The following is an 11628-nucleotide window of genomic DNA, read 5'->3' as shown; positions in this document are numbered from 1 at the left end:
TATAAAAGGCAGTTCACTAGAGCGGAGCTCAATCGCGTTTCACTCTTTTCTGTTTAGTGTGTCACGTTGCATAAAGCAGTTGGCGATTGGAGGAAAAGCGCTGGGGGCCAGCCTGCTGAAGCCACATGGAAAGCCCGCGCGCTAAATTATGGACTCGCATATCGTGCCTTTTTCATCGCAGTCGTGGTCACTTCCCTAAAATCTTCACAGTGACGACGGCGAAGAGGATGGCTATAACATCTGGGGCTTATTTTTCGATGCAGGGGCGCACCGCCGCCTCCCGGAATGAAGGAAAAGTCGGGCTCTTCCAAGCAAAGGTACGCGCGGTTACGCAGCGAGAAATCAGCCTCGATAAAGGGTTAACTTCGCGATGTCTCGGAATTAAGGAGGTATCCGACGCGCACGTTAGGTTATTCAAAAGATTTGAGTGAAAAATGTAGACTCTTACCGCAGGCGATAATATTTGGAGCCACCATGCCTATGTTACGCTTGCGTATACGTAACTGTATAAACTTTCGGGCATCGAAGCGGGATATCGACCGGAAAACGCCGGGCGCAGAATGGTCTCCGTGGATAAATAGAAAATTACTCCAGGTCAATAATCATGCTCGCGTTCTTAAGGCTGCGAAGATTAAGTGCAAAAAAGAAAAATCTTTCCGTCAAGAGTGAGGATGCCAGTCTTGGGCGTCTTGCCCAGTGTGCGGTAATGTAAACAAAGTAAACAGCGGGCTGGATTCGTGCAGAATGTAGCAATCTCAAAACTTCCGTACGACAGATATTTCGTTTTGCGTTATGTGTGGAAGAATGATGATGCCATGAGCTGACTTCAATGAACAAGGCAGGCATTTAAAAAAGATAAAACAGATCTTGGGCAATGGGCAAGCAAAAATATTTAAGGGGAAGAAAAGTGTCGCACGAAGGTTGCGAGCACAAATTAGATAAAAAACGAAATAACGAACATGCCCTTTTTGTACCGCTCACTTCACGTATGGCTGTGTTCTCGAAGTTAGCTTCCGGAAGTAGCAAGAAACTACAGAATACGGGAAACAACCGGCATTCAAGATCCAAATAGTCAGTGGCACTTTGTGAGCAGAGGCTCGTTGTTAAGTAGTTCTGCGCTCTCTGACTGAGCGTTGACAGCTGAAAATAATCGGAGAAGACAAATGAAAAAAAAAATACAAGTTACCTTCAATCATGACGCACTGCAAGTAACGCGCAATGCAAGATTCACAAGATAAGAAATTATGAGGTCTTTTGATGAACTTAACTGCTGCGATCAGTATCCGGCATATCGAGGAAAATTTATTTTCAGGAGTTCCTGTGCCTTATTTCTTTCACAGCCTTGCTGAAACGTATTTGCGTTAATAAAAGAAAAAAAACAACACTGAATTTAAAATAGCATGATTGTATAAGTTACTTCCACTTAATTGCACTGTTTTCTGACGCAGCGGCAGCTCAAGTGGCGCAGCTTCCGGGGCCGGGTCTGGAGCTCAGGAGTCTTCAGGCTCCGGGAAGGGGCCCGGACCGCGGATTGTTCCTGAGTCGGAGGCCGACGTAGAGGAGCCGCCGTTTATGGCCCCCGCAGGTGAAGCCGAAGTCGTGCGGGAAGGAATGGAGGAGAACCAGGCCATGGCACCGGAAGGAGCTGCGTAAGCTGCATCTATCTCGCGTGACGCTGCGTTTACTTCTGGAGTGGAACTTCGTTAACTATTGATGGCCTAACTGCGCACAGCCAGCATTTATACAACAACCACTGTCCTCCGAAAGGGAGGTGAGTTGGTATAAATCAGAAAGGGTGCCACTCAAGCCGACGCAATATATCCACGTTTTTTTTTCAATGCATATTTGCACGCAATATTCAGACAGTTGAAATGAGAACCACGTGACGTGAGAATTAAATAGAAGTACTTTGTAATCTGCTATTTTATGAACACGTTAGGGCAACAGAAAATAAAAGTTTAAATAAATAAATAAATAAATAAATAAATAAATAAATAAAAAAATAAAAGTTTTTTTGGATGCAACAGGAAATAAAAGTCTGAAGTATCCTAGGCAGAACACATTGCGCTAGTTTCTGCACACTCTGGCGACAGCTTACTCTCACAAACTACTTTTGACGTATCGGTTCTGTGTGGCGCTCTTGTCTCTTTCAGCGTTCTTTGTGTGGCGCTTGCTATCGCTCCTAGCCAGCAGTCCGCTCAAGCCTAACATTGAAATGTTCTTCAATGATGAATAATTTAGTTTGCTTAATCGTTGTGACGGAGCCGAAAGCCACAGTTTTTACGAAACGCTTATCTGGGGCCAGATTTCGATATTCAATTCCTACGTTTAAAGCTTACAGATGTGACCGTCAAATGAGGGATGTCTCGTGTATGGATCCAAAGTCACCAGTCATTTTAACCGGCACCTAAAAACAGCAGTTTTTTTCTACCGGGGCGCCCACCTGCCTAAACTGCAACATTTTATCTCTTGTTGAACTGTCTACACTGGGATCGTTTTACAAACGCTCAAACCGCTCATCTTGAAGCCTTCCGACCTGAAAGCGCTGCTGAAGCTTCGCGAATATATATACATGATTCCTCCCGAACACATACAATGAAAAATTGTAATGGTTTCGATTTGATGGCCAGTTTTGAATTCATTGAGATCTATCACGTAAAGACAGAGGGGATAAGAGGGGACCAAGCTAATAGAAAGCTTAGCTTCGTTGAGGTTCGTTAAATTGACTATGTGCATAGAAATCTCTCTTTTTTCCATCAAAATTTGAAGGATTGGTACAAACACCAGCACCGCTATTGAAGTAGCGCTCGACGTATTTCCCTAGAGCGGTGCCTTCTTGCTTGAGTGCATCAGGGGGAGACTAACGACTCAATGGCACGGGGGTCAGAGCGTCGCACTTAAACCCTGCTCGTTCCTGCAGGTCCGGGGCGGGTGACGGCCAGGGTCCGCAGTACTCGCCGTACCAGACGGACTCCCGCGTTACCAACCTCCAGTGGCAAGTCCGCTGTGTGCAGCTCGTCCTTCTCGGGCTCATCGGCTTCGTGATATTCACCTTCGTACTCTGCTCCCTGAACGTATTCGGTAGGCCCTCACATGGTCATTGCTGCAGAGTTCCCGAGCGGGCGGTCTGCCGGCCGGTCAAGCAGGCAGCATTAGTCGCCTACGAATGCACACTTGCAGGCCTCTTCTGGCTTTTTCGGGCTACTTAGAGTTTTTCTCAATGAACTTCAGGTGGTGATGCCACGGCTGCAACAACGTTTCCTCATCACAAAGCTGGTTTACGCAAAACGCTTACATTAACCCTTTAACCTCGAAGTTTTTTAGCAAATGTTACAAAATTTTCTAGGCTTTTTATTTCCTCATGTTTTTGCATGTCGTCCTGATTCTGAAAATGTATTGCTTGATTGCCTCCTGAGTACTACTAAGAAACTTTTTAAAAGCAGTCCACATTTTTAGGGAAAATTACCTCCAATCCATGGAGCAGTTGTGAGCTCAGGGTCTGAAACGCGCAGTATCTGATTTAACAGCCGCACGCTAATAATATGTCAGGAAACCGTGGTGGTGCGGCGGTGTGCTTTCAGTGTCCTCGCATTGCGGCGCACGAGCGCTGCCTATAGTTCGTCGTCGTCGGTCTCGTTCGAGTCCGTCGTGGATTCAACAGTCATGTCAAACTCACTGTCAGAGACATACCCGATATTAACGCGATAGCATTACACTTCCCGCTCGATGCGGAACCTAGTGTCTGTGGGACCATAATTCCGCATTGGTCGAGGAGTTCGTGACCGCACAACCACATCACCTCGCGTGGGCAATTTAAACATCCCACAACGATCGCACATTACAATGATGATGATGTCGCTACACAGTTTCTATTGCTCTGCAGGGTCGTGACGTCATTCAAACACCATTAGTAGTGCCTCCAAAGAACGAAAAACAATTGCAGTGAAAACAAAAGTCGTCGAGCCGGGACTTTAACCGCTGAAACCTGGATCATGGGCCGGGCGCGCTGCCCCTCGTCCACTTTGGAACGTTCGATCGGTTTGGTTAAAGGAGGCGTTGTGTGTCTTAAAGCAAATTAAAAAAATAATGGATAGTAATAAGAACTAAACAAAATAACATAAAGAACAGTGTACGCGTCTGCGAAGTGGTATGCAAAGAAGACTCCAGGCCTCTGACGGGACCCATTAAAGAGTCATGGAGGAAAAATTGAAGATACCTTGTATCGATGGATTACTAACTCCAAACCATGCAAAGAGCACTCTTTCTGAAAACAAAGCTCTATTAAGGTAGAAAAGAGTAAGAACTTAAATACAGATATTGCCTCTACAGGCCCATCTCGCAAGCAGAAGCGTGATCTTGATATAAGGGAAAAGAGACCACACATCTCTGAGGCTGAGAAAAGTGCTTGAAGGTTACGTGTTTGATCGACATTGAAGTATACAAGCTTTGTTTTGTGACCACTGGTGCACTTTATCACACGAGGAGGACGGAAAAAAGACAACCGGAATGTTGGAAGTCAAAGAATACCTGCAGTTGGTGGTGCAACAGGCGCCCAGCTGAATTCTGGTATGTTTTGGGGTGTTTCGCGGCTATCCGTTCCGCGTGCCCGCCTGGTTTCGTTGTGCGCCTCGATTTACAAGGGCGAATCAGCAGAGGGCGTCCAAGTGCCTCTCTAAGCGTTCCTGGGATTAAGTTCGTGCAACGGCACGCAACTGCGACGAGAAAAAAGGGCTGTGTATAGCCAATATTCAACGCGCCTCCATGCTAGCAAACGCACCGCTCAGCGTGTTCCCATCGCCAACGTATCAGGACGCTGGGCTGCATAATAGTGATGCAAAACTATCGGAAAATTGACTATCGATAGTATCGATTGTTTTTTGAAACTATCGATAGTCTAAAAAAAAAACTATCGATAGTGCTACTATCTATAGACTATCGATAGTATTATCGATAGTCTACTATCGATAGTACTACTAGCGATAGTACTGCTTATGGGGTCACTCCGCGTCCAGCCGGGCGGGAAGGCGAGCTTCCGTGCCGGCTATGAGCGGGCGTTCTCGTACGCGGCTCGTGTCCCCAACCCGTGACGCAAAGTCGTAGCCACGGCAGGTTCGGACGAAATAGGCAACGACAGAGTACGCTAGGAAACAGTTCATTAACCTAGCGCAAGGCAAAGCACACTGCGGAAGAATTTTCTATCCGATAAAATAGGTTCAGCAGCTTACCAAGTCGTCGTTGACCGTCGTTTGGTCGTCCAGGAGGCGCGGGCAGGAAGCGGGTCGGCGGGGCAGTGCGGCAGTAGCACCGCGGCAAGAGAGAGAATCCCGCCGCGCGCTGCTCCTTATTAAACCCTATGACATTGCCACCCCCTTGGGCAATCGGCTGCACTCAAGTCGCGTGACTCGGCGCGGGGGCGGTGAAGGATATTTGTATATCCCACACGTTATCGATAGCAAGACTATCGATAGTGTAGCTGTGGACGGTAAGACTATTGGTAGGAACAATATTGATATTACGCATTTGTTGGCCAGCGATATAACCAAAACATTTGCGATACCTGATTGGTTCGACGGTTTCATGTGGCTTAATGTCCCAAAGAGACTGAAGCTATGAGGGATTCCGTGGAGGAGGTCTCGGGGTAAATTTCGACCAGCTGTGGTTCTTGAACTTGCACTGGGACAGTTCAGAAAAATACCTGGAACTGCATCCGATGAAAGAGAGAGCACTGAGACAGTTCGGAAAAATACCTGTAACTGCATCGGATGAAAGAACAAACAGCCCTTGTGCTGGCTTGCTGACGTAACCGCTGCAGAAATGGTTTTCGTACACATGCTTCGCAACTAGAACATTCGCACGCTGACATTTTATCCAGCAACTTTACGTAGGGAACGTCTGCAGAGCTCGGTGAAGCGTAGGCCGCGAAAACGGGCGAGTCCTGTCAGTTACTCATACCATCACTTCGATACTACACACTCGGGAAACCAAGTTTAGGATGCAGTGAGTACGCGTAGTTGATTCTATAGAATCGATAGTACTATATATAACAAGTAGTATCGATACTGCTATCAATAGCACTATCAATTGAACTATCGATAGTACTATCGATAGTACTATCGATAGTCTTTTTTATCATCGATAGTTCGATAGTGACTTAACTATCGATAGTATCGATAGTACTATCGATAGTTTTGCATCACTACTGCATAACCAGCCCTACGAGGACTATTATAGCAGAATTTAAATATGCCCGCACGTACCAGTCACTCCACATCAGTCGTGACGGTGGCTCGGCGCTGACAGCGACGCTGCCCACTCCTCGGTGCTAGGACTTTCTAGGCAAACCCGCCGCCTCTGCCTTCAAAAGCATCGCACTTTATGTGGGGTTGAGGTCGCTGAATGCTGGCCGCAGTAGTTTGCGAGAAATTCGTTGTCGTAATCGGGAATTGGATAAATTGTCACCTTGGTGCAAACGTAAACGAAGCGACGATGGTTGATAAAGGCCTTGAACGTCCGGCTGGGAGTAGTTTTAATTCTTGCTGCTGCTAGGCGGGAGCGCAGCGCTCGCTAGCAGCAGCAAGAATGAAAACTACGCGTTTCCGTTTCTGCCGCTTTTCGTCACTGTTCTCGTATTTCGTCATCAGAGTCCCGAGATTGAATCGTAGCGGCGGGAAAAAGTTTTTCAACTTCTAATCCAAGTCTGTAAGCAATAAATGCACCTTTCGGTGCCGGAGAAGCGGCAACAAATGCCGAAATATAAGATTTTACTAACAAAAAAAAATTGATAGCATTGCCCTCAATGTCCCTTTAACGCTATCACATCATAGCCTTCAGGCGGAGCTTATGTGTTCCCCGGAATTTTTCACAATCGTCGTTATTTGTACTGTGTCATGAAACTGGCCACTTCCGAGGAATATGCGTTCCACCGGCGCCATTAAAAAATGCGTAAAGTTTTGAATCACCTTTTCTTAGCAATTGGTGCTTCAAAGGCGAAAGCAGTACTTTTTTCTGCGAATTCTCGTACCTTGTAGGGTTAAAGACACAAACCAAAACTGAATTACGGTCATACGTCGTCTTCAGCCGTAAAAGCAAACTAGCATCATGCTCGACGAATGCGACTCGTCATTGAGACATAGGTACAACGTCTCATGATGAGCACAGCTCGGGTTTAGGAGTGGAAGGTTTAAGTTTTTCGGTGCTTTCCGAGAATTCCATTGCCTTGGCTCATTCGGACAGCCGCCTTTGCCATTCCTGCTTTCAATGTAAGTCGCAATCCATCGCCATTGCTTGCACGTGTGTGTGCATGCAAGTTTATTTAAGCCTCGAACTGATGGCGTAGTTTAAACCATCTGCTATACCATAATCCCAACTGTAGCTTTATATAACACATTCAGTGTACCCGCTTGTCAAATGTGAAATAGTCAAATAAGTTGTACAGAAATTTGCGGCGTTAGGAGTATTTTTTTATTTGATGTAGATAGTAAACCACTTGGCAGTTCTCTTAAATTGACAATATTCAATACAGTCGCGGGAATATTGGTCTAATTTTGCATGTCCTCAGTTAGCGATAAATTTTTGTGCTCACTTGAGATATCCAAGAAACGATGTCTTATGCTTTTCTGTTACCTATTGGAGATCTTTTTCCTGAATATGTGAGCTCATTCTCGTTTTTGCAGGTTGCAGGAATCCGCCGTCGTTCCCAAACATTTATATGATCAACGAGACAACAAACTGTATCTCAGATGGCTGCAAGGACTTCGGTGAGCACAGCGGAATGTTTCATGGCAAAGTGATGAATACAGTGTGCGATGCCAAAAGCGTGTTGCAGAAACATGCTCCTTTAGATTATTGAGGTAAAATTCTTTTTGTTGTATAGAGCTTGTCATTAACCAGAAAATATCCGATTGACGCGCACTTTACACAAGCTACAGCAGGCGCATCCTCACCTGCAGCCCCCACTTATCCCTTTATGCCCTACACATTCAGAGGTGGCGTAACAGGGAGCACAAGGGGGGAATGGGTGAAAGGCATAAATGCGGCAAGCCGATTTAGGAAAGCTGCGAATGGTCATTGTCAGGGGTAGTCTTAAAACGTCATTGTGCCGAGATTGAAGCAGAGGAAACTCGTACAACTTTGTGGATTTATTTAGAAAACTGGGTTAAGGTTTGAAGTCAGTAATACGATGCTGTTCTGGCAGTCATTAGGGGACAGGCAGCTCCATTAGAAGGATGATAATTGTTTTCACACCAAGCAATGGCTATGGAATACCAAAAGGCTAAATGACTTAATTAGCTGTAGTGCCTTTAACGCAGGTGTCTCCGTTTCGAGTGCGGAAACAACCTGTTGGGAATCGTAGTGCCAGAAGGTATTCACGGAATACGTAGACAGGGATCTAATTGAGAACGATGGCTGAACTGATTTCTGTTTCGGTACGTAGCGTATTACTGGTTGTAGCGTGCTACACGAGAAATGACTCACGTTTATTAGTGGCGCAACTATGGGGCTTCTATCAGAAAGATACCGTAGCAATGCACGAAAACATGTGTGTGTTTCCAAAGCTCAGCCTGCTGCAATGTTCCTTTCTTTTGAGGTTTAAAATTTCTGCAGAGTGTAAGGAATAAAAATTTAACTCTAAGGTCCACAAGTCCCTGCCCCAGTGGCACGCTACGTTTTCTATGTGGTCATCTTGTGAGCCGTAGAAGCTATCGCGCTGCACCGCGGAAAAGCTTAGAGTGCCATTGCTCGAAAATTCCTTCGTAGCACTCTATGAAACTAGGTTCTGTGCGCAGTGTCTCGATTCTCGGACACGGTGCTGCCCATGGTGGACCCGTGCGAAGACTTTTACGAACACGTGTGTGGTGGCTGGCTCCTACGGACGCACGTGCCGCTGGACTCCTTCGCCGTGAACATCTTCTCCGAGGCGCAAGCCAGCCTCACCGAGGACGTCATGGGTAAACGCGGCGGGCCATGAGCCACGCATACTGCTGGCCGTGTCAGTGCGGTGGTCTAGCGAGAGTTGGAGCGGTACGCACAATGTGGATCATTCGGGCCTCTAGGCAACACAGTGGCGCGAAAAGCGCGACCATGTCTGGTGGCCAAAGAAAAACTTTCGAAACTTGTTCGCCATTAAGTAACCCGACTCGGAAAACAGCCGTGGTAACACCCGCCGCGGTGGCTCAGTGGTAAGGCGCTCGTCTACCGAGCTGGAGTACCCGGGTTCGCACCCGACTGCGGCGGCCTCGTTTCGATGGAGGCGGAACGCAAAAGGCGCCCGTGTGTTGTGCGATGTCAGTGCACGTTAAAGATCCCCAGGTGGTCGAAATTATTCCGGAGAACTCCACTACGGCACCTCTTTCTCTCCATCTTCTTTCACTCCCACCTTCCTCCCTTCCCTTACGGCGCGGTTCAGGTGTCCGCCGAGATATGTGAGACAGATACTGCGCCATTTCCTTTCGTCAAAAACCAATTTAACCAATTTACCGATTTAACACCAAGACTATGCATCGCTGCTCGAGGACGTATTATAAGGTGTGTTTCCATTAACACCACCCAATTACGAAGAGAATTAACGCAACGAGTTGTGCAAGTAATTTTCTACTGTTAATTTCACACAATGATTTGGTTTGTTGGTGCATGTGTTAGATGTGCCGCTAAAAGAAAGCAGAAGAATTACATTTTTACACCCGTCGAACACTTACAATCAGAACAGAGTTGATAACGCTTGCTAAAAAATTCAAAAGTAAAAGCATTTCCTGCGGCACTTGGAATGGCTAATGCTGGACTGTTGAGGAGGACACTTCCGCGGCCTGTAGCTTTGTTACGATGTTTCGTTCACTGCAGTGCTTCCTGTACAAATGTACTTGATTCGTATTACCAAATTCCTAGTGCATTATTGATGCTGTTAAACATAAACGTGAATGAACCATTTCAATAATAAAAAAAAAGCTTCTAGTGTTCGTGCAAAGACAGGTAAATGGTTGTCTGGAACAACAGCTGATTGCTGCTTCATATTCCGGGTGTTTCAACAAACATCTTCAAAAATTTTTAGAAATAGCCGTTTTGGTTCAAGAATATGGCTTTTGCGGCATAGTATTAGCGGGGTTGACGAACACCAGAAAACCGGTATCGTTTTAGGTGGTAAGCTGGTTAACTAATTTTTAATTATTAACTTTTTACCTATTAGAGTTAGGCGCGTAATTGTAAAAGAGATTTTTAGCCGATCGTTAGTAATAGCCGTATCACATTTTAGAATTTCGAAAACGCAATTACCTTCGCCGCTGTGACTCGACAAAGTTTGGCTTCATCGTGCTAAAATACACGCGCTTTATAAAGCATGCAGGAAAAGCAACCCCTCCAGTGCACGTAACTAGTCGAAAAAGACAAATTTTGTCGAGCCACAGCGCCAAGTGCAATCGCATTTTTGAAATTCTAAAAACTGATAAGCCTATTACTAATGACCGGATTGCAACCAGGCGCCTAACTCTAATAGTTAAAAAGTTAATTATTAGAAATTATTTAGCCAGCTTACTAGTTAAGATGATTCACCGATTTCCTAGTGTCCTCAAAACCTGGCAATACCATGCCGCAACAGCCATAATTTTACCCTAAAAAGCCTATTTCTGTAAATTTTTGAAAGTGTTTGCTGAAAGACCCGGTATATAGCAATACCAGGACTCTCATTAGAATGCTTTATTATACAACAACAAAACACGGGTGTGAGAAATACATGCGCTGGATTTATGCTGGCGGTATAAAGGAGAACATAATTTCTTAAAGCAGTGAATGCGGCCATGCTGCTACCAAGGGTTTCACGGGTGAAATTCTTTTTCTGCGCTAAGAATTCCTAAGCTGTTTCAGTCATGACTAATATTCACTGAAAATGCACGCCTCTCATCCCGTTTGCCTCTCATTCCGCTTATTCTTCTCTGAACCTAAACTTCTGAAGCGCACTTCTGGCGGAAGATGTTTCGGCCAACCATTATATTAAAGGACTAGAGACACCTTATTTTAATGGCATGCTTCTCCTGGGTAATGACTCGTATGAAATTAGAACACATAGACCGTGACGTGGTGTTTACTCGGAACCACTAAGCATGTTAAAACTGAACTTCTTCGGTTATGCTGTTGCTGTTTCGTTTTCATCGACCGAACGATGGCTGTGATGTGTGAAAAGTGCTTAGGTCACCGAAGGCATAAAAAGAACTGCAATACAACCCCGGATACGTTGATTTGTAGATTCCAGCTAGTGAAACAGGTTGATTTATGCATTGTAGTGAATTAAAACAGCGTATTAGCGATTATGTAAGTTTTTGTTCGGTCTTGCATCACCTAAAGCGTCCTTAGACGTCACAGCCATCTTTTGCTTTCTACACACAGAACCAAAACAGCATAAATAAAGAATTCAGTCACAAATTACTGAGCGTCATAGGAGGATGTCACGTGGTGATCCATGTATGGTAATGTGGCACACATCGTTTCAAACAAGAGCAAAAAATTGGTGTCCATGGTCTTTTAAGGAAACAACGCGAAAATATTCCGTCGTTAGCTGAAGGCAGTGGCTGGGGAGCTTAGCAATGGCTGTATTAAATGTCGAGACTTTGGAATGAATATATATATATATATATATATATA

The 11628-nt window shown here is 45.4% G+C and overlaps 1 protein-coding gene across 1 annotated transcript in view; it reads left to right on the top strand.

The window, feature by feature from the left end:
• The first annotated feature begins 268 nt into the window (after positions 1–268).
• Positions 269–11628, top strand: part of LOC149361211 (neprilysin-1-like) — a 57416-nt gene continuing 46056 nt past the window's right edge. Inside the window, exons 1-5 of the mRNA XM_089569469.1 lie at positions 269–317; positions 1449–1649; positions 2921–3081; positions 7674–7757; positions 8787–8948. Coding sequence (XP_089425595.1) covers positions 286–317; positions 1449–1649; positions 2921–3081; positions 7674–7757; positions 8787–8948 — 640 coding nt within the window. The 5' untranslated portion in view covers positions 269–285. The remainder of the gene's footprint in view (positions 318–1448; positions 1650–2920; positions 3082–7673; positions 7758–8786; positions 8949–11628) is intronic.

Source organism: Amblyomma mixtum, chromosome 2 (genome assembly GCF_055824585.1).
Source record: "Amblyomma mixtum isolate Tamu chromosome 2, ASM5582458v1, whole genome shotgun sequence".
Taxonomy (NCBI): domain Eukaryota; kingdom Metazoa; phylum Arthropoda; class Arachnida; order Ixodida; family Ixodidae; genus Amblyomma; species Amblyomma mixtum.
This window is presented reverse-complemented; position numbering and strand designations above follow the sequence as displayed.